This window comes from Notolepis coatsorum (assembly GCF_963971535.1).
Source record: "Notolepis coatsorum genome assembly, chromosome: 20".
Classification (NCBI taxonomy): Eukaryota; Metazoa; Chordata; class Actinopteri; order Aulopiformes; family Paralepididae; genus Notolepis; species Notolepis coatsorum.
Genome location: NC_140184.1, coordinates 30,276,997 through 30,300,669, shown reverse-complemented (window position 1 = coordinate 30,300,669; position 23,673 = coordinate 30,276,997). Strand labels below are relative to the sequence as shown.

General features: G+C 43.6%; 1 protein-coding gene across 1 annotated transcript in view; it reads right to left on the bottom strand.

Moving 5' to 3' along the window:
• LOC311247365 (monoacylglycerol lipase ABHD2) overlaps positions 1–22,497 on the bottom strand; it is a 73,529-nt gene extending 51,032 nt beyond the window's left edge. The window contains exons 1-3 of the mRNA XM_084337740.1: positions 22,317–22,497; positions 16,539–16,637; positions 15,880–16,095 (exon numbers count right to left, since the gene is read on the bottom strand). Coding sequence (XP_084193866.1) covers positions 15,880–16,088 — 209 coding nt within the window. The 5' untranslated portion in view covers positions 16,089–16,095; positions 16,539–16,637; positions 22,317–22,497. The remainder of the gene's footprint in view (positions 1–15,879; positions 16,096–16,538; positions 16,638–22,316) is intronic.
• Positions 22,498–23,673: the final 1,176 nt, after the last annotated feature.

Genomic DNA, 23,673 nt, shown 5'->3' with positions numbered 1-23,673 from the left:
GTGTCTAAATACCATATTGGCGGATTGCTCTGATTCAGCTCAGCCCCTTTCCTCCTCCAGTAAATCAGGCCATTTTGATTTGAACGGCTGATATACGTCATACGGCCGCTGGGTAGCAGACAGTGATGTGATTGGCTCTGTGGTTGTAGCTAATGCCCGCCCACATTCTACCTAGACTGACTGTACACAGCGAGTGGAAACCATTTCCTCATACTCTGCATGGGGAGAGAGAGAGAGAGAGATAGAGAGTTGCCCAAATAGTGCTAGGAATAGCAGTACATAGCCCCTTTAATAAAAAAAATTCAAAAGTGAAAGTAAATAAAAACATAAAGTACAACTGAAGAATAAATATGGGGTCCTCCTCTAATGGTCCACGAAAGCAGATTGATGCATTTTATTCAATAAAAACATGATGCAGATGAAGATAATGCTCTCTGCATTTGCTTGAATCACACTGCCACAGGCCAGTTGAATTGCACCTAGGTGAGGCAGCGGGCCAAAATTAATTGATAAGCTAATTCTGCCTGGGGACCAGATGAAAGTGCCAGGTGGGTCAGATTTGGCCCACAGGTCTCGAGTTTGAGACATGTATAGGCAATGGAGTTCAGAGTTTGTATGGTATGCCAGTTCAAGTTTCAAGTTTCAAGTTTCTTTAATAGTTGTCATACAGAAGTACAGAATACTTTTATACAAAATGCTTCTTACTGTTGCGCTCCAGAGACTGTGCAAGACAAGATAAGTATGAAATAAAATAACATAGTAAAATTAGAAGTAAAAAAATGAGGTCACAGTGTTCAGTTTAGACATATGTACAATGTTCGATGCAGAATAGACGTAGTTACCATACAATATACAATACTGTGCAGTGTACTAATATACAATACTATATAGTGCAAGGCAGAAATGGAGAAATGGGACGAGGTGCAATTTAGGTACAATTCACAGTAGGTGTACGAGTTGTAGTGCAAATCCTTTATCAATAAATATAAAGTGTAAGTGTGTTTGTGTGATCTAAAGTGTGGAGAGTGGGTGCTGCAGTGTGTTGTTTGTTTGAGTGAGTGTGTGCGTGTGGGTGTGTGTGCTGTGTGCATTTGATGGTTGTTGCATAGTGATTATTGTTCGTTTAGCAGCCTGATGGCCTGATGGCCTGCCTCGCCAAAATGTTGCCCCACTTTTATTTGGTCCCCTCCCCAACAAGCATGACATGGTTGGTAGCAATGGATACAAGTATCTATCTATCTATCTATCTATCTATCTCCACTCTAACAGTAAAACTAAACTGAGCTACTGCCTCTGAAAGACAGTAGTGTCAGCCAAGGGGCAGCTGTGTATATATGGGTTTGTGTTACGGAGTGTAATCTTTACACAAAAATGTACTGCAATTGAATATTGGCCAAATGTCATCTCCTTGACTTACTAATAATAAATTGGTACTGAAGAAAAATTATAATGTCATCAATTTAAGGCTGGGCTTGATATTGTTCTTAGCTTCCATGGTGTCACAGTATTTTGAGGGCATTTGGTTGTACAGTCCATTCAAATGTGATATGACATCTTTTGTACGTCTTTCTTCTTGCAATACAATTGTCCTCATGCTACTATATTCAAAATGGTCTTTTCTCTTCCCAGTCTTCATGGATGAATGACAGTGTATACCTTAAAATACAGGTACACGTCCCTCCCAGCCCTACATCAGTTCTAATCTTACCGTAGGCGTAGGTGGAGCGCAAGGTTTCAGGACTTATCTCAACCGTTTCCCAGAGGGTTCTGGTGCCTAGTCTATAGAGAGGAGGGATGACCTCATTATTAAGAGAGGATCAGAAGCACCTGACGGGGTCGTCCAGGGCACCAGTTAAGACACAAGCTGCACTGACACATTGTTATTTAAATTAATCTTTTCCAACCCCCACCCCCCCTCGTTAGCATATAGGCCAGCTTATCCTTCTTTATAAATGACCCATCTCAAGATCCTTTATTGATCCTCAAATCACAATTGTTGCTTCACTTCCCCCTTTGTCAAGAGGAAAGCAACAGTTGTGATTGAAGGATCAAGAAAATATGGCGGGGTTTTGACATAGGTCAATTGTAAACTCTAACCTAGCGGGAACCAAATTGCAAATCCCTGACATTTAAGAAAGGTGTGGGAGAAAGGTATGAAGCTATTCTGACGCCTCACAGAACTAGAAAACAAGCCAGAGTCACACCGCCCCTCATAAAAAAAACCAACCCTGAACCCCACCGTCATAGGCAACTATCGTCCTGTCTCTCTTCTCTCCTTCCTTTCTAAAACACTTGAACGTGCTGTATCCAACCAACTTACTGCTTATCTCTTAGGCTGCGGTTAGACTTTCGTTTCATTTTCGTTTCATTTTCAGATGAGTTTCGCCGCAACGTAGCGGGAGGCGAGTCACACTTTCGTTTTGTCACCTGAGCACAGTGATGTAGTACACTGCCAAAGCAGTAGGTGGCAGTAGGTGGCGAACATGAAGGCAATTTAAACTAATCAGAACTTGAATGTGCCAATACACTTCCTGCAAAGAAAATGTCAACAAGGCGGGCGCCGCCATCTTTGCCTATTTACCCAATGCAGCACTTCTTTTTCAGCAAAGTGTAATAAAAGTGCAATAAACAAAACGGATACATTCACTGTGTGTTCTGCCTCTCATTTGTTGATGAAACAGAACTAACATCAACACAAGTGACCACCAAGAGCGGATAGTTTAGTCTCAAAAAAGATTGGTGACGTTGTTAGCTACATTGTTAGCTGCATGCTAACGTGAATGGAATATGCCATTATAACAGTATAGCATTGTGGCTAGAAGCTAACGTTAGCTCACGCTAGTTAGCCAGCACCAAACTGATGATATCGGGAGCTATCAGTAGCTAGATAACATTAGAGACAACGCTGTGTGTATTAAACAAAAGGTGAATAGATGACTGGGCCATTTTGTTTAATGCTTGTTAAGATTGAAAGAGGAGCTCTGAGCTAACAGGGTCTGATAGCCAACGTTAGCCAGCTGCTCATGCAATCGGTAATGCTAGCAGAATGAATGGATGTAAACTTTATTTAACATATTGCATAATGGGTACAATACAATACGGCTCAATACAAACAATTGTTAAGGGAATGCAGACTGTTGTAGCTTGGACTGGGGTCCTTATAACAATAACTTGACAACACATGGTAGCTGCAGCTATTTGGGACAGCTCTGCTGTCACCGGAAGGGCACGCAGATGGTATCTACTGCGCATGGCCGTTTTCGCAACAACGGCTCCGTGCAGATTACACGACTGTTGTCGGCGAGTTTTGGCGCTACTCCAAAACGGAAAACACAATTTAGCGTTTTCAGTAGGGCCACAACGTATCCGCCAAAAAAACGCATTTCTGTGTAAAAGGGACAGCAAACGTATTCAAAAAACGTATAAAAACGAGCACAAAAACACTCAGTGTAACAAGCGCCTTACAGAATGACCTCCTAGACCCCAATCAGTCTGGCTTCCGGACTGGCCACTCCACAGAAACGGCCCTCATTGCGGTCACAGAGGCACTTCACTTAGCAAAAGCGAAAGGCCTCTCCTCTGTCCTGATTCTCCTAGATCTATCTGCAGCCTTCGACACAGTCAACCATCAGATCCTCCTCGCGGCCCTCGCAGGAATGGGAGTGGCTGGATCTACGCTGACATGGCTGACATCATACCTCAACGACCGCTCCTACCAAGTGTCATGGAGAGGGACTCTGTCGGCCACCCGCCCCCAGGGCCCCCCTTCTCTTCTCCCTCTACACTAAATCACTGGGTAACATTATCACGTCTCATGGCTTCTCATATCATTGTTATGCCGATGATACTCAACTCTTCCTCTCCTTCCCTCCCTCAGATATCCACGTCTCTGAGCGGATCTCACCCCGTCTGTCCGACATATCCGCCTGGATGACGACCCGGACCAACCACCTCAAACTGAACCTAAGCAAAACAGAATTACTCCACCTGCCGGCCAAATCCTCCCCCCTGACCGACCTCTCCATCACAGTCGAGAATGCAGCTGTGACAGCGTCCCCGACCGCCAAGAACCTTGGTGTTGTCCTCGACGACCAGTTGAACTTATCTGCTCACATCGCAGCGACAACCAGAACCTGCAGATTCCTCCTGAGCAACGTCAGAAGGATCCGCCCCTTCCTGACAAAAGAAGCCACCCAACTCCTCGTCCAATCAACAGTCATCTCCCGCCTCGACTACTGCAACGCACTGCTAGCTGGCCTCCCGGCCACTGCCACCAAGCCTCTTCAACTCATTCAAAACGCAGTGGCCCGCCTGATCTCAAACCTACCGAAGTCGGCCCATGTCACCCCACTTCTTAGGGACCTGCACTGGCTCCCCATTGCTGCACGTATCCGTTTCAAGGCCCTCGACCTAGCATACCGTGCGGCAAAGGGAACCGCTCCCGCCTACCTCCGGTCAATGGTCTCCAAGTACACACCCTCAAGACCCCTACGCTCTGCATCTTCTGGCCGCCTCAGACCTACTCTTATCCAAGCTCCCGGAGGGTCATCAAAGAGAAGCCGCCTATTCTCAGTCCTTGCCCCACAATGGTGGAATGAACTACCCACCCCAGTTAGGACAGCCGAATCCCGTCCAATCTTTCACCGTTGACTAAAGACTCACTTCTGTAAGGGAAAATTATTTATGATATCACATTTATAATGTACATGATTCACAATTAGATGTATTTCATTTCAGAGCATAAACTCACTGTATCTGTCCCAAAAACTAGTGCAAAGGTTCGCTTATGCAAACAGGTCATTATTTGCATAAGCTAACTGCCCCCAACTATTACCCCCACCTTCGTGTTATCATGTCCCCTCAGTCATTTCTATAAACCTGTCTGCCCCTCCTCAGAATCACACCACTATTATCACTGCCTTTGTCATCATGACCTCAAGATGACATGGCACACTTGTACCCCCCTGTATTGGCCCTGTGTAAACATTACACCACTGCCTTTTCCTGAATGGGACTTCCTTCCTTGTATTGGATTGGATAATACCGCTGTCATCTATGTGATTGGATCAAACGCTATCATGTTATCCTTGCCCACTTTTACCCTATATAAACTGTATTAAAATGTTCATTCATTTGTCCAACTCAGGGTAGAGCATTTTGTGTGCTCTGACTTGACTTGTCACCATTTGTATTCTGCAGAATATAATAATAAATCACTTTTGACTGTGAAGACTGTATCCAAAGCCATATTTATTTCATGCATTACCAAGGGTTTGAGACGACTTTCAATTTCCACAACACTTCTTCAACCATTATCTGAAATGATAATAAAAATAAAAAATAAATCTAACCCTGACTAACCTTACTGTCATGCACTTGTCCTAATAAACTAACCTATACTGTAACACGCAACACTTTGATAAACATGGTTACTCAGCTAATAGAGTTGTACCCTTCTTGCTGTCTTGTCGTACAGAACTTGTAAGTCACTTTGGATAAAAGCGTCAGCTAAATGACTAAATGTAAATGTGTATGTGTTGGGTGTATGTGGTGGGTGGGTGCGTGAATGAGTGAGCGTGTGTGTGAGAGTGTGTGAGTGAGTGTGTCCTCAACACTCAGCAGACATCGGAAGGGGAAACAAAGTGCAGCCTGGCTGGAATGATTACAATACATTGGGGGTAGAGGATGCTGTCATCTACCTGCTGAACCGAGCCTACACTCACCTAGACAAGCCGGGGAGCACAGTGAGAGTCATGTTTTTTGACTTCTCCAGTGCTTTTGATACCATAAGGCCTGGGCTACTGGGTGAGAAGTTGGAGGCGATGCAAGTAGAGGCCCCCCTGGTGTCCTGGGTTGTGGACTATCTGACGGGCAGACCACAGTACATGCGCCTACGGAGCTGTGTGTCAAACAGACTGGTCAGCAACACCGGGGCCCCGCAGGGGACAGGCCTCTCTCCCTTCCTCTTCACTGTCCAACGACTTCCACTATCGGTCAGAGTCCTGCCACCTTCAGAAGTTTTCTGATGACTGCGATAGTGGGATGTATAAAGGGCGGTGACGAGAGGGAATACCGGGAACTGGTAGTGGACTTCGTCACATGGTGCGATAAAAACCACCTGCAGCTAAATGTGGCGAAGACCAAGGAACCTGTGACCCCCGTTTCCATCAGGGGAGTTGAGGTGGACATGGTTGAGGTGTACAAATACCTCGGTGTGCACATCGACAACAAACTGAACGGGTCAAAACATGCAGAGGCACTTTACAAGAAGGGCCAGAGCCGACTCTACTTCCTCAGAAGGCTGAGATCCTTCAATGTCTGTACAAGGATGTTGAGGATGTTCTATGAGTCGGTGGTGGCGGGCGCCTTCTTGTACGCTGTGACCTGCTGGGGCAGCGGACTGAGAGCAGGGGACACAACCAGGCTGGATAAGCTGGTCAGGAAGGCCAGCAGCGTGGTTGGGGTGGAGCTGGACTCTCTAGCGAGGGTGGCGGAGAGGAGGAGCCTTGCTAAGCTCCAGGCCATCAGGGAAAACCCCACCCACCCACTCTACACAGACTTGGCTGACAGGAGGAGCATGTTCAGTGCTAGGCTCACTCTACCCAAATGCAGCACTGAACGGCACAGGAAGTCCTTCATTCCAACAGCCATCAGACTATACAATGCATCACTGTGCCTCACTGCATCACAGAGCGGCAGCTCCATAGTGGCAGGCGACTACCAGCCTCCAGGCTCCACAACAGGGGGCAGCGACTGCTGCCAGACATTGACCTAGGACTAATAGGAACCCAAGGAGGACAATAACACTACCTGATGCATACGGCACCTTATGTGACATATATGTGAATACTGTGAATATATATATATATATTTCAGTTAGTTAGATAGTTTGGTCGCCATGGTTAAATTCATAATTTACCATCCCTAGCCAGCTCTATTTGTCTATGGAGAAGTTCCCCTTCTTTGCAGGGCTATAACTTTTTAAATTCTATTGCTAAATTGACATTATTATGGCCCATTCAATGTCCTATATCCATTGTTCAGGGTGTAGCAACGTTATACTTTTTCATTCACATATTCATACTAAAATATGGTCTAAAGTATAAGTATGTTTTTATCGTTTTCTGCAGCTTTCTCCAGAACTTGATTTATAGCCCCAAATGCATTATATTGATGATCAAATACAGTTTGGTAGCGATCGGTGCCAGATGAAAAATTTCAACTGGAGGTACTTCTAGAAGTTACTATGTATCATCTGATATTGACTATATCATTCGTCTAGTGTGGGTCATATGGTCATCAGAGCAGTTTATATGGAACACGTTAGAAAATAACGCTGGATCTTACCATATCTTCCTCGCGCCGTTGGACGACCAGCTTGGAGTAGACAGTTTTCGATTATGGGATGTTGATATAGATTAACCATTTCCAGGTTGTATAATACTATATACGTCCAAATAACGTTGTTTATTGAGTTAGGGCGAGCGATTGATTATCCAGTGTGTTGAGATGGAGTCCGGCTAACGATCGCGAGTGCCCGGACGAAATATGGATGAGCACTTCCTGTTTGGCGCGGCACGTCCTGTTGGCCGATCTGCCGATCGGCCACCAGATGGCGCTCTTGAACCGTTAAGACAGTTGAGTGGAGCTCACCAGTACATCTCATGTCTCCGGAGGAGAAATATGATTTCGATCACAGATTTTTGAAATATTGATATCAAAGACGAGTTACGGCGTCTTCGGCAGAATGAGCATGGCGAGCAAAGACGAGTTACGGCGTTCCCGGCGATTAAAGTGTTAATATACCATCCTCCGCCAGCTCTATTTGTCTATGGCAGGGGTGGGCAATTATTTTTCCCAGGGGGCCGAATGAGCAACTGAAAATATGTTGGGGGGCCGGGCCAAAATTCCAAACTCAATTATGCATAATATACATTTTATTTCTATATAAAAAGCAGTAAATGGCATTGTTTTGACCCCTGGTAAGAGTGTATGTTATTATTTGGCAATTAAAAGGTGAGGTTAGCTTTCAAAAATATCATTTATTCAAATAGAATTTATTTCCAAAATGATAAACAAAATGTGAAACATTAATAACAAAGGGAATTTTGAGTTTCATATACTATTGAGAGAAAATGGTGGTTTTTTCAATGTATATTTGGTTATAAACTGATATAAAGAGACGCTTTAAGAGGGTAATATTAGGGCTGGGCGATATGACCAAAAACGTTATCGCGATAAAATTATAAAAAAAAATCATATAATTCGATATCGATAATTATCGGCGATATAATGTCTGTCAAGTTTAATTAACTTCTTATGCTGCTGCGAATGTCTCGAGTCGAGTTGATGTCGTCATCAGTCCGCGCACGTTAGCAGTTAGCCGACAAGCGGAATATCTCATGACAATGTAATAAATATGACACTAAAATACTCTCTTCCGCCACAATATATTGAAATGACGTCCACTGTATACCCCACACTACTATAAACGTGGCCTCAGAATTCACGCCACACACATACTCGGCACGTAAATATATAAAACATCGCCGTGCAAGCTAGTTATCCTAGCCAGCCTGTTGTTTCTAAGCGAATGTCTCGAGTCGAGTTGATGTCGTCATCAGTCCGCGCACGTTAGCAGTTAGCCGACAAGCGGAATATCTCATGACAATGTAATAAATATGACACTAAAATACTCTCTTCCGCCACAATATATTGAAACGACCCCACACTACTATAAACGTGGCCTCAGAATTCACGCCACACATACTCGCCACGTAAATATATAAAACATCGCCGTGCAAGCTAGTTATCCTAGCCAGCCTGTTGCTTCTAAGCGGTGTATTCCATGACAATGTGCTAAATATGACACTAAAATACTCTCTTCCGCCACAATATATTGAAACGACGTCCACTGTATACCCCACACTACTATAAACGTGGCCTCAGAATTCACGCCACACACATACTCTGCACGTAAATATATAAAACATCGCCGTGCAAGCTAATTAGCCTAGCAAGCCTTGTTGTTGAGTGAGTCCTACCTCTGGGTCTCCTTCCAGGTCTCCTTCGCTCTCGGCCATCTCCTTCACTGATTGGTCGTTAGTGCGTGCTCATATCCAAGCTTGGAAAATCGATATATCGAAACTTTGCGACCACGTTTCATGTTTATTTCGAGGAAATAATTTATCGCGATAGTTATCGTTATCGTTTTATCGCCCAGCCCTAGGTAATATCATTATCATCACAGGATGATATTGACGGTGGTGGAACCAGTGGTTTCACAGGCACAGGCCGCATCAGCGAGGGGGTTTGTTTTTGAATTCCTTGTAAGAACAAAGATAACGGAGCGGTACAGAGCGAGGGAGAGGGGTAACCTCTTTAATGCAACAGTGAATGAAACGTTTTGAAGTGTGTGTAAAGGTTAAACGCAGTTGTCATGAGCGTCGCATGACAACCAGGAGAGGGGCGGGGGGCCGTCGTTGCTACGGCGAGGATCTATAAGTCGAACGGTGTTTCCGGGTGTAGGGCAGACTAGAATCTGACTGAGACTAAGAGGGGAGAAACCAGAAGAGACTCTCTCTCCTCTCATCATGAATGGGGGGGGGGGGGAGAATGCCACATCATCATTAGCTTCGGCTACCACAAGGATGGTCTTGGCTAACGACTAGGCCTGACCACTACAACGTCAGGAGAGCAGTAATAGAGGCAAAACGGCGTTACAGGGATAAAGTTGAACTTCAGTTTGAACAGGCCGACTCTAGAGGCATGTGGCAGGGCCTCAGAACAATGACAGACTACAAAGGCACCCCCCTCAAACTGAACAGTGACATCTCCTTAGCAAATGATCTCAATTCCTTCTATGCGAGGTTTGAGGCTGTGAATAACAACACCAGCCTACAAACCACGGCAATGGGGGGGGGGGGGGGGGTCTGCTGATGGAGACTCAGTGTTCAGGGTAACAGAGCATGAGGTGAGACGGATCTTTAAAAAAGTGAATATCAGGAAGGCAGCAGGACCGGACGGCATCCCCGGCCGCGTCCTAAAAGTCTGTGCCGACCAACTGGCCCCGGTATTCACTGACATCTTCAACCTGTCCTTGGAACAGGCTGTCATCCCCACCTGTCTGAAGAAGTCCACCATCATCCCTGTACCCAAAAAATCTACGCCCGCTTGCCTCAACGACTACCGCCCTGTAGCCCTCACCTTCATAGCCATGAAGTGCTTTGAGAAGCTAGTGAAGGGCTACATCTGTTCCTCCCTCCCCATCAACCTGGACCCTCTGCAATTTGCATATCGCCCCAACAGGTCCACGGAGGACGCCATAGCCCATGTGCTGCACACAGCAGCATCACACCTGGACAAGAGGCAGGGGAACTATGTGAGAATGCTGTTCATCGACTACAGCTCAGCATTCAATACCATAGTCCCCTCCAAACTCATAGCCAAGCTCAGGGACCTGGGCTTGAACTATGACCTCTGCCAGTGGGTCTTGGACTTCCTGACGGGCAGACCCCAGGTGGTAAGAGCCGGCAACTGCACCTCCTCATCCATCACGCTCAACATAGGGGCCCCCCAGGGCTGTGTTCTGAGCCCCCTCCTCTACTCCCTGTACACACATGACTGCGTAGCACAGCGGAACAACAACACCATCATCAAATTTGCTGATGACACAGTAGTGGTGGGCCTGATCTCTGCCAACGACGAAAGGGCCTACCTGGAAGAGGTAGAGAACCTGTCACAGTGGTGTCAGGAGAACTGCCTCTCCCTGAACGTCAGCAAAACAAAAGAGATGATTGTGGACTTCAGGAGGTCGGGGGTCAAGGACTACAGCCCCCTCAGCATCGACGGGGCACCGGTTGAGAGAGTGAACAGTTTCAAGTACCTCGGAGCCCACATATCCGAGGACTTGACATGGACCACACACATTGACAGTGTTGTGAAGAAGGCACGACAACGCCTCTACTTCCTCAGGCGCCTAAGGAAGTTCCAAGTCAGTCAGAAGATCCTTAGGAACTTCTACTCATGTACAATAGAGAGCATCCTGACCGGCAACATCACCTCCTGGTTTGGGAATAGCACTGCACAAGACCGTAGCAGACTACAAAGAGTGACACGTTCAGCCGAACGCACAATTGGAGGGGGGCTTCCCACCCTCCAGAACATTTACAACAAGCGGTGCAAGGGGAAGGCTAAGAGAATTATTAAGGACTCGAGCCACCCGAACAACTGCCTCTTTGAACTGCTGCGGTCAGGCAAGCGATACCGGAGTCTTAAGGCGAGCACAGAAAGACTCAGAAGAAGCTTCTATCCCCAGGCCATCAGGCTGCTAAACGAACAATAAACACTATGCAACAACCATCAAATGCACACAGCACACACACACACACTCACTCAAACAAACAACACACTGCAGCACCCACTCTCCACACTTTAGATCACACAAACACACTTTACACTTTATATTTATTGATAAAGGATTTGCACTACAACTCGTACACCTACTGTGAATTGTACCTAAATTGCACCTCGTCCCATTTCTGCCTTGCACTATATAGTATTGTATATTAGTACACTGCACAGTATTGTATATTGTATGGTAACTACGTCTATTCTGCATCGAACATTGTACATATGTCTAAACTGAACACTGTGACCTCATTTTTTTACTTCTAATTTTACTATGTTATTTTATTTCATACTTATCTTGTCTTGCACAGTCTCTGGAGCGTAACAGTAAGAAGCATTTTGTATAAAAGTATTCTGTACTTCTGTATGACAAATATTAAAGAAACTTGAAACTTGAACTATTGGACTGAAAGGACAATCTGAACACACCGAGAGATCATTAGAATAGACTCTTCAAGGACAATACAATCTGTTAACATCTGAGCTGAGGTTTCTGTTTATCAAATAAACCACGCTTTTCCTTGTAAGGTATTTCACGTTGTCGAAGTGTCGAATTCTTACGGAGGTGGAGAATTATTATGGTTTGCGGATTGTACTAACGGGGAGAGATAAGGATCTTATCAGCCAGTATCGGAGACGTTAGGACCATTAAAATGACACAACGCAGAGGAATTGGATGGAGAGCCAAACAGACGAAGACGTGATACTGGCCAGATTGATCAGGATCTAACACTATTGAAACAAGGATTTTCTTAGCTTTCTAAAGACATCACATCATCTTATAGCAAAAATAAACAAGACATGTCACTGAACTGTGTAAAGAAAAGTGTCCCAGTTTTGTAGCCTTTTTTACTTTACATGCCTATATTAAACATTTAATGTTTTCAGAACTGTGCAAAAAAAGAAAAGAAAATATCAAGTGTCCCATTTCACTTGTTATATTTCCACATTTTAGTGTTCTTCAGTTCTTTTTTTTTTCATTCAGTGTGAGAAATCCAGTCTCTGTTGAGCTTTAACAAGTCCATCAAAGTCAGGTTGCATGTCTGAGGTGGAGATGCGAAGCACAGCTACCAGATGTTAATCAGTGAGAGAGGATCTGTACCTGGACTTGGTAAACGTCATGACTGAGAATGTCTGTTCACATATGTAGGTGGATCCAAAGAGAACCAACATCTTCTGAACATGTCTCCTAAGCGTATATTGTGCGTGTGAACGTTGACATGAAAAAAAAAAAGTAAAAAAAATATATATATATTAAAAAACGTTTTTTTTTAATTTTTTTTATTATCATGTAATCTTTCGCGGGCCGGTCAGAATCATCCCGCGGGCCGTATCCGGCCCGCGGGCCGTACAATGCCCAGGTCTGGTCTATGGGGATGTTTACCTTCTTTGCAGGGCTATAACTTTTTAAATTGTATTGCTAAATTGACATTACTATAGATTCAACATCAAGTATCTATTGTTCAGGGTGTAGCAACGTTATACGGTATGTTTTTATCGTTTTCTGCAGCTTTCTCCAGAACGTGATTTATAGCCCCAAATGCATTATATTGATGATCAAATACAGTTTGATAGGAATCTGCGCGAGATAAAAAATGTCAAATAGACGTGCTTCTAGAAGTTACTACTGATCATCTGATGTTGACCGGATGGGGGGGGGGGGTCGTTTATAATTCCGTGGCCAACGTTAGATGATTCATCTAGTGTGGGTGATATGATCATTAGAGCAGTTAGTATCGAACACGTTAAAAAATAACGCTGAATCTTACCGTAGCTTCCTCATAGCGTTGGGCGATGAGCGTGGAACAGAAATATTCCTATTATGGATGTAGAAATATGCGATCCATTTCCAGGTTGTATAATAGTATATACGTCCAAATCATGTTGTTTATCGAGTTATTGGTAACGGATTGCTATCCGTTGTGTCTAGCTCGAGTCCTGGGACTATTACCGAGTGATCGGACCGAATTGAAATGAGCACCAGCTTCCATTTCCTGTTTCCGCTATGGGCGATCCGCCGATCGGCCACCAGATGGCGCTCTTGAACCGTTGGAGAGTTGAGAGGGGCTCAACAGTAGATCTCAAGTCTCCGGCGGAGAAATATGATTTCGATCACAGATTTTTGAAATATTGATATCAAAGACGTGGTACGGCGTCTTTGGCAGAATGAGCATGGCGGGGAAAGACTTGGTTTGTTTACACTGCCGTGTTGTTTTTTACTACCTGTACCCCCCCCCCCTTCCCCCATGCTCAGTATATTTTTACTGTATTTATTTACTGTATATTTTATTTCATTTTTATTCTATTTACTCTACTCTTATCCTAGGCAACTTGATTTGATTTGTGTTATTATTCTAATTCGTGACCTGTCCTGTCTAAATGTTTAAATGTTGAGCGATTTGCAGTGTCAAATTTCCCACGGGATAATAAAAGTATTTCTATTCTATTCTATTCTATTCAGTGGTCTGAAGTATAGATCAAAGTCACAGGCCTGTTCTATTGAGAGACTGATGAAACTAAACATTGACACAAACCAGCATCCTCTGATCTCGACTGTCCTGGACCAGGCCTTCCTGCGTGTTTCAAATGTCTTCAAAGGGGGACATCCTATGGTCTTTGTATGGGTCTGAATCTGAAATTATACTTTGGCGTGGGACTCAGGAACATGACAGACAGTAGGTACTCCTTGACACTTGGCCAGGGTTTTCAGGTCTTCAGGTTAACAAGTTGTAATTATTAGCTTTGCACAAGCAATTACTCACTTTAATTAAATCAATTAACTCAGGAACACTGCCTACCTAATGTACCACCCAGTTACTCTTGGGTTGTGTGACAATCGGGCAGGGAAGGAAACAATGAATAAAAGATGTGGTGTGTTGCTACACCCACCAGAAACAGCCTCTTCAATACCAGGGAAGAAAGAGATGCTCAGAAATAAATCTAATAATCTAAATTAGATTCAGACTAGTTTCTTAAATAAATAATCTAAATTAGATTCAGACTAGATTATTAAATAAATAATCTAAATTACATTTAGACTAGTTTCTTAAATAAATTATTTGAATTAGATTTAGAAAAAAAGAAAATCACAAACATGTTCCATAGATTCAAGGAAGAAAACGGTTTGTCTCCTTTAAAGGGGCGGTTTCCTGAACACAACAGCGCCAGGGGGAAGAGTGATTTGTCATAAAAGACTGAATGTATTCATCCCAACATGCTTAGACATGCTGCTAACAGATTAGGACAAGACTGGGTCAAGGCTAAATAGATTTTTCTTTTCTCCTCAAATCATTTCTTTCTGCGCGCGTGTGTGTGTGTGTGTGCGTGCGTGCGTGCGTCTGTCTGTCTGCCAATTCAGCCAACTGTGAACATTTTTGTTCTAAATTTATTTGAGAGGAAGCCAATTCCCCAAACACATTGGGGAACCAGGACGCGGTGGTTATGATAGGGTTAATCCCCCGTGCCGCAGCTCCATCTCTGTGATTGATCTCTTTGTGGTCACAGCGACTGGTCTGGAAACTGGGTTATGCAACACCACAGAGTGTCACTGCACATTACAACACTAGACTCCAGTCGTTTCATAGGCCATTACATTGTACCATCAACAACGCAAAGAGGGCACAGAGGCTTCAGTGACGAAATCCAAATCACAGGCGTGCGCTTTACAAGTCAAAGAGATCTATTCTGGCCGACGATGAACGGGGCAGGAAAACAAACGTTCGCTCCCGCCTTGGATACGTGACAATCTCTCTCACTCCGGTGATGAAAGGCAAGAGCTATGAAGTTACATAAGTAGTCGGCCGCTAGTGAGGGGAGGGGTCAGCCCTGAAACCACACCGGCCTAAAAAGGCTCCACCGGACCATGAGGTCACGAGCAGATCTGAGATCAGAGAATATTACTGATGAGTCATAGTCCATTCAGGGAGTGTTGGGTAGTTTCCACCGTTCCAGGGGGCAGCACCAGTAGCCTTAACCGTTTACCCACAACAAACACAAGCTCTTTTCAATGCAGGTCTCCCCAGCTCTCAGTACACTCTTTCCTCTCTTTTGTTGCTTTTGGGAGAATTGAACTTCCACTGGCATTTTGCCTAGAGTCTGTTTGAGCTGTTGTGAGCCCAGACGCAAAGACCAAATGGCACTTTTACAATAGGCTAGGCTAGGCTAGACATGGGTACGCCCGAGCACTTCAGATCATAAATGGGCCCCCATTCATCCATAATGCAAATGTGACAAATCCAGCCCAGGACCTTTGGGATAACCCCCGAAAAATACAGCTACCGTTTAATTCATACAAGCGCTGAACAGAGAGATGGCAAAATCAGGTGCGGACACGCTGCACAGATTGGAACAACTGACAACTGACTGGGAAACTGGTGACAACTGGTACCTCCATCGCACGCGCAGATGGGCGATTAGTACTGGCATTGCCATGGCAACCTTAAAGAGTGACAGACACAATAGACCACTCACTCTTTGGTGAGCTGGGGACAGGACTTGAGAAGGAAGCGATTGAGAGGCGTGTCCTGGTAGACGAGGTCGGGGGACGCAGTGGGGCTCTTCAGGTTCAGGCAGCGGACGATGATGTAGAGCACGGTGGCCACCGCTGCCAACTTCATGCCGTCAAACATGGCCGGCAGCTCCGGGGCGATGGTGTACACGTCTGATTCATGGGTGCTCATGATTGCTCTGCGAGTGGAGGGGGGTTGGGGAGAAGAGGAAATTATATTATGAGACATTTAAATAGCAGCTAGATGGGCTCACCGTGCCAAAAATAGGAGATACTGGAAGCACTTCAATCAGATACAGTTCATCTAAAAGTTAGATTGAATTAAGGCATCTTGGTAGTATGCTTAGGTATATCTGATATATATATATTTTTTTTTAAGGGCAGAAATGGCTCGGCTTAGGGTTTTACATTTAGCACGCTGATTCTGTATCAATTACTATCGAATTACACTTTGAATGCAAGCAAGGATAATACATTTGTATTTGTAACATTCTAGGCAAATAGCTTGTTTAAATGTTTTTTGTTTAGTTTGTTTTTACCATTGCGACACACAACATTACACAAGATAACAGAGACATCAACTGCTATGGAAAAGAGAAAAAAAGGAATCTGTTTTACTTACAATTTTTGTTAAGTTAATAACCTCCAATAAATGTTGCTCCTCACGGTCCAAACGCCTGAAATTGTGAAAAGAGGCGAGGTCACGGTGATTTGGTCAAACCTAGGAGAAGAAAAAAAGATAAGGACATTACTCATCTTACATTAGGATGATATACAGTACATTTTCTTATCATAATTTACGGTCTTCCCTCTGTCGATAAGAACACTAACTGATAGCACCAGTGACATTATGTGCCAACTGTGCAACCAAAGTCAACAAGCAAACGGGCTCCTTTCTGAATCAATGAATCACACCTGACGTCACCATATTTCCCCTGTAATTAGCCTTGCAAATAGGGGTGCAACGATGCGACCTCACAACGATTAAATTCGATTACGATTCTTCAGGCAACGATTCAATGCATCATGAAATCTCTTCATTTGACCACGATTCGATTAGATTAGATTAATTTTCTATCAGTTAATTCCCCCAAAAATGTTGAATACACAAATATGGCTGGGGGAACTGATTCACTCAGCATGAAAGAGCATGTGAGCGGGCGGGTTTGACGTGAGCGACGGAGTGGGTTTTAAAATGGGTCGGCGCGACTTCCGGAGCGAGAGTTCTCCTCCGCTCCAATCCGCTCCGGTCCGCTCAGAAACTGATGTAATATACATGTAGTACAATGCCAAAGCAACAGGTGGCGATGTACAAACATGAAGGCAATTTTCAACCAATGAGAAGGGTGAACCGTCACTCACATCCTGCTAGACCAAAGTAGAATCCGCCATTGTTGTTGTTGTTAGCTTACATGCTAACGTGAATGGCAGCGACCATAGCATTGTGGCTAGGCTAGCTACCATCGCTTAGTAGAGCTAGTTGAATGGATATAAACGTTATTCAACATTGCAGAATGGGTACAATTACAATACGGGTCGGCTCAATACAAACAATTGTTAAGGGGCCCAGGGGGTGTAGACTGTTGTAGTTTGGTCAAATCAAGCTAATTTAAATCATGCTCCAAAAAAATTCTGCTGAGCGAGCTGTGGAGCGGGGAGCGCTTGATTCGTAAATGAAGGTGAGTGGAGCGGAGCGCTGAGCGGCGTGGCGGCGGGGTCAACATGAGCGATTAGCGGAGCGGAACAAGCCGTCTAGAGCGAAGAGCGGATTTCTCGTCCGTGCCGCTCCGCTCACATGGACTATAGGTCAATAAAAACAATACATAAAAAAAATAAAAATACATAAAAAAAATATATATGCATAAAAATATATATATATATATATATAATTTTTTTAATTTAGATTCTAATCGATTCTAACATTTTCAAATCGATGCAGTTGAATAGTCACATTAGGATCGGTGCATTTCGATGCATCGTTACACCCCTACTTGCAAACTATTTAAACCTTGTCTGGCATGATGTTGACTAGTATAAGGCCATCATTTCACTGATCACTTTAGTATTTAATAAGTTAGTACTGTGCTGCATCTTCTCACCGGTGTTTCAGCTTTCAAAAACCACAATAAATGTCATTTTCTACAAACAGGAAGCTTACAGTATTATCATTTGTGCCATATATGTTCTACTGGGTAACAAACTATACACTGTATGAAAAGTTTCATGGGCCAGTTACGCATATTGTAACTTTCTGATGTTAATACCACTTGGTTGTTTTGTCTGTAAATGTTGTATCAATTGTCATGTATATATGTTGTGGACCCCAGGAAGAATAGTTGAAGATTTTATTAGGTACATCAACTGTTGATGTACCTAATAAAATCATGAATCATAAACATTCTAAATGGACCCAAGTTAATATCCTGTTGCAATGTTTGCTATTGCTAATACAATAGCCAACACTAAATAAAACTTGGGCACAAGCTGTTCCCCTAGCAACAGAATTCTACTGAAAAGGACTATAGGGCCAGTTGGTGTGTTAGCCACTGGAAATTCCGACCGATTGTCGTTGTCCTGGTTACCCATTGGCAAGCTATTAGCTCTGCCTAGTAGGCTTGGGCGGTATGACGGTATTACGGTATACCAGGGTATTTAGAAATCCCGTCAAAATCACAGATGCGTTTCAGTTTATATTACACTGAAACGGAGTTTTGACAGTGGTTGGTTGGTTGTAGTGCACACACGAACCAGCAGAGGGCGAGACCAGTCCTCACTAGTGGAGCGAGCCGCAGAGCTGGTTGTCTACACACAAGAGGGGAAACCCCGCTTAAGTGGTGGAAATTAAATGAGACACGCTTACCGTTGCTGCGGGCTAACTGGCTATTCTGAGAGCTAACTGTTGTGTATGTGGATCACAAGGTGTTCACGCTTTACGGTAATGTTGCAACAGTGCTGTGAAAATACCGTAAAGCGTTGTGGTAACGAGAGTGTGTTGTTGTGCACTGGTAGAGCAAGCAAATAAACGGTAAAACGTTAGGTCGCAGTCCGGTGCGTTTTTAAACACACAATACTAACGTTACTAGTACTACGGTGCTGCAGGCTAACTGGCTACCATTCTGAGAGCTAACGTTAGTAGTACTCTGTGGGCTTCTGGCTACCATCCTGAGAGCTAACGATAGTAGCACTCGGATGCTGCGGGCTAACTGGCCATCTCCGTGATTTGTTTACTTCCCCCCCCCCCCCCCCCCCCCCGCTGATGAAAATGAAAGTCATACCGTCATATACCGTATACCGGGGTATTAGGTAATCAAGGTATGATGGTATGAAAAAAATTATACCACCCAAGCCTACTGCCTAGTGCCTAACACTTTTAGGGTTACTTTTAGGCTATTTATTGCATTAAACGGGCATGGACATTTTCAAAGGGGCCCCTTGACTTCTCACCTCAAGATATCTGAATGAAAACAGGCTCAATAGAACCACACAAGACTCCTCTTTACAGTCAAGATCATGTATGCTGTCACATGCAGGATTAGGCCCAAACCAGGCAGTGTCTAATTGTTTTTGTCACACACCATAGACTGTAGAAAATATGTTTTCCTTAAGTATTCTCACGTTTAATGGCTTGGAGCCACAGTACTGATAAATGAGGCTCTGTTTTAGGATTAGGTAAATGGAAGAACCTGACATATGGATTTTTCCTCTAATTAGAACTGCATCCTTTTAGGCTTTCTTTGACTAGATATTGACGTGTGAACTGCTGAAAAAATGTAATAATTGCATTTAAATATGGGAAGAAACTGCCTCTGACCCCCCCCCCCCCCCCCAAACAAGGGGCGTGGCTTTGAATACTATAAATTGTCAAATGACTCTGGTCATGAGTCATGACTATACATAGACGGTTTCACTGGAATTTTGTTGCTAGAGGCTTGTTCAAGATGGGATAGGCGGACGCAGATCTGCGCAGGTTTTACTACGGCCTCGCCAAACGCGTTGCATGACGGTTAGAATGTTGTCCGATTTGCTCTGAAAATCTGACGAGGCGAGGCGCGGAACTCCCGCGGGAGCGAGCCACAAGCAGCCTTCAGAGCGAGGCTCCACAGTACCTCTCAGCCGGCTGCTCCCGGCTGGGAAGCGACTTGCTACGGTCGCGCAAAGCGCCTATTGGTTCAGAAAAGTTGTCAGTCACCAGCCATGTGACAGCCAGGGAGTTATGAGACGTTTGATTGATTGAAAACTTTATTATGTTATGCGTTATCAATTTATCATCATATCATCATGATAAACTTCAAGCTGTCAGACACACACACATACAGCAGTGTGTTGTGTGTGCGTGCGGCCAGGAGCGCGCAACAAGATGGTATACATTATGGTATATGAATTGAATAGTATATTCCACTGTAGCAGTATATGGTGTGCTGTACATTTGAATCTGATCTAATTTTGCACACGGCCATCGCATTATAATGAGCTGGACAGGTGTGTAATGTGTGTGTGGTGAAGTGAAAGCGTATCTGCCATGCCGAGACTAGGCGAGAGGCTCTCGTGAAATCGGCAGTGTCCGCCCTTTTAACTCCTCCCCCGGCTTCACTCGGCTACTCTCGTCTACTAGTCGAGGCAAACCGAAATCCATCTTGAGGGTATTTCCTGTCAACGATTGCATTAGCAAATATTGCATCAAGGAAACTGTAAAAGAAGGAAGGGTCATAACGTCACTGTGTAGTGCATGAACGCAAATGTGGAAACTTTCAGTTCAGCCGACACTGAGGTGAATGGGATCGTCATCTCCTCATTTATGACCCGTCATTTAAACAGGTTATTACCTCGGATGTCAGAATCCTCTGCAAGTTGGTGCATAGCTAGCTAACGTCTTATATATTGGCTGATGTATTTCCTCAGATAGCGGATATAATATATATTTTTTTTTATGTTAATATAGGCTTCAATATAACTGTCACCAAGCAGAGCATATAGAACGCTGGTATTCTGACGTGATTACCTTTTGGCCTACTTATTTTAGCCTATAGTTTCCATGCATTGCATCAGGAAATAAATGTGGGTCCTATTAGAATGTTATTGTTCTCACTTTTAAACCATCTGGACCTTTTGAGAAGTATTTTGTTGCTATGGAAACAGCTTTGGCCCCTGTTTATTTCATGTCAGCAACTGTATTAACAAGCATTGCAACAGGAAATACAAATGGGACCTATTATAATGTGTATGTTGTCAAGTTAGAAAAGGTCTACTAAAGCAAATCGGTAAAATGATGGTCTGTACCAGTCTAATTATGCCAGACAATAGGGTCTGTGTTAAAAATAAAAATAAAAAAAGTGAACCAGTCCTTTAAAACCAGATATAAACACAGGAAATGTTTCTTGGGATGTCAGTGTCACTCACTATGTCAGTAGTACACATTAACTTACATCTATTCACATGTGCAGTACATGAAGCAATCCAGTAGTTGGGCTACATATACTTTAGTTGGTGTGTGTGTGCGTGTGTGATTGATTGATTGATAACTTTATTAACAGATTGCTGAATGGGAACACAGTACAGCTCAATACACACACAACTGCTAAGAGGATGAAGACCAGAAAAAGACTCTTGTTTACATAAGGCTCCTCCATTTTAAATTCATCAAGAGATCACACTATTGCGAAAACCATGCATTGCTGTCTAGTACTAAAATAAATATATCTCAAAGCCATCAAACGTTACGTTATACAATCTTAGCTGGATACAGATCAATAATACCACCCTCTGACACAGTATCACACATTCATAATTTACTAGTCGTATGTACTGTGACTCCATCAGTCTGTAATAGCCTACATTGTCAGCTGTAGTGTGTCTCAGGCCAGTGGAGAATGGGACCATAACGTTATCCTAACCTAAGCTCAGCTGTGTTGAGCATCCATCCAAGCAGCATCATTCACAACCTGGCCGACACGACCAGGCTAGCCAGGCAGCTAACATCACCGACCGTTAGCTTTGTTGTCACGACGACACTATGACGTTTGTACTCGGACAGGCACAATGACAAGCTTAACTATACACTGGCAAATACATGTTATAATCCTGGGTAATGACGTGCTGGATAATAACAAACGGTGACAGTTATCCTCGGGGCATCGTCAAATCTTTCACTTTTATATTTCCCAACAGGCCAACCGTCGCAGGCGCATCATGTATTTTGGTAATAAATAGAGCGCAGCATCGATAGGCAACAACAGCTTCTACTAAACCTAGATCCATCTAACAGCTAACACCACCATATCCACCAGCCCCTTGTTGATCAAGTACCCATCTCAATGGAGACGTGAAAAGAAGGCAGCAGGCGAGATAACAACGTTAGTTAGCGCGGAAGCTATTGTGTACACAGCAATGAGCAGCATCCTACCGTGGCTAAAATGAGTCCCGGATTTCCCTTCTTTACTGTGTAACGGCGTCCATGGTTTCGTATTAGTCTGTATCTAGGTTTGCATCATAGTTAATAACACGTACATGATGTCCTTTACCAATCCTGGACACAAAGCTTACAGTCTAGTTTTAAAATTGACATCTTGACATCTCGGAATCCACTTCCTATACTAGAAGGATCTGCGCTCTGCATACGGGCCGCGTCATTGGGTTAAACACAAAGGGGCGGGGCGCTCCTCCTGGTCATCACCGGACCCACAGAGGAGGAGAGCCGACCGTCCACAGCGTTGTGTCGTCCTATCTCAAGTACAATGACAGTAATCTGCCATATTTAATTAGATTAGATTAAAATGTGTTGTCGTTATACATTGTACGACTTTGAACTGTTGAACAGTAATCCAGAACTATTTTATTGCACTGTAAAAATATATATATTTTTTAATCTATTCTATTCTACAATTGTATTGCACTGACTGCACTATTGCACTATTTTACTCTGTCTATTTTATCTTGCTCCTTTTATTATTGTCTATTTAAAACTGAATCAAACCATAAACAAGGTGGCCTGTTGGGATGTTAGATCCTAATGTGAACAACTGTGATTTTATATGTCTGCACTTTATGTGCTCATTTTATGCCTGTCTTTTTTCTGTTGTGAAGCACTTTGAGCTGCAGTTTCTGTATGAAAGGTGCTATACAAATAAAGTTAATTATTATTATTATTATTATTATTATTATTATTATTATTATTATTATTATTATTATTATTATTATACAGCACAAGTACAGTACAACGAAAATAAGTTTGGCATCCAACCACAGTGCAAATGTAGCAGTAAAAGTGCAACAGCAATATGTACAGCAGGTGGTTAAACTGGGTACAAAATGATACAAGTTAGTACTACTGAGTGCAGTGCTAATCAGATATGTACAGAGTGTATAAATAGAGAGAGTCAGTAGGACTACTACTGCTGGCCCAGTGGCCAGCAATGTAACTAGTAAGAATAGGATATGTACATATATATAGTAAGGGACTATGTGCAGGTAAGTACAGACAGAGGATAGATATGCGGTGAGAATAAATATTATATACAGCATTACAGCATGGTATACACTATACAGCATTATAGTGCATGCTATCATACAGAGCTAAGTGTTATGTGCACGTGTACAATTTAGCAGGTATATGAGGGGTTATTATGCAGGTATATTCAGACAAATATGAGTGTACTGTATATGTCATGGTCTAACCATTTAAAAATGTCAGTCATATTTTAAACAATAATGTGGATGACACTCCCTGAGAATAACCTTTCCCTTTAGGACAGGCACAGGGA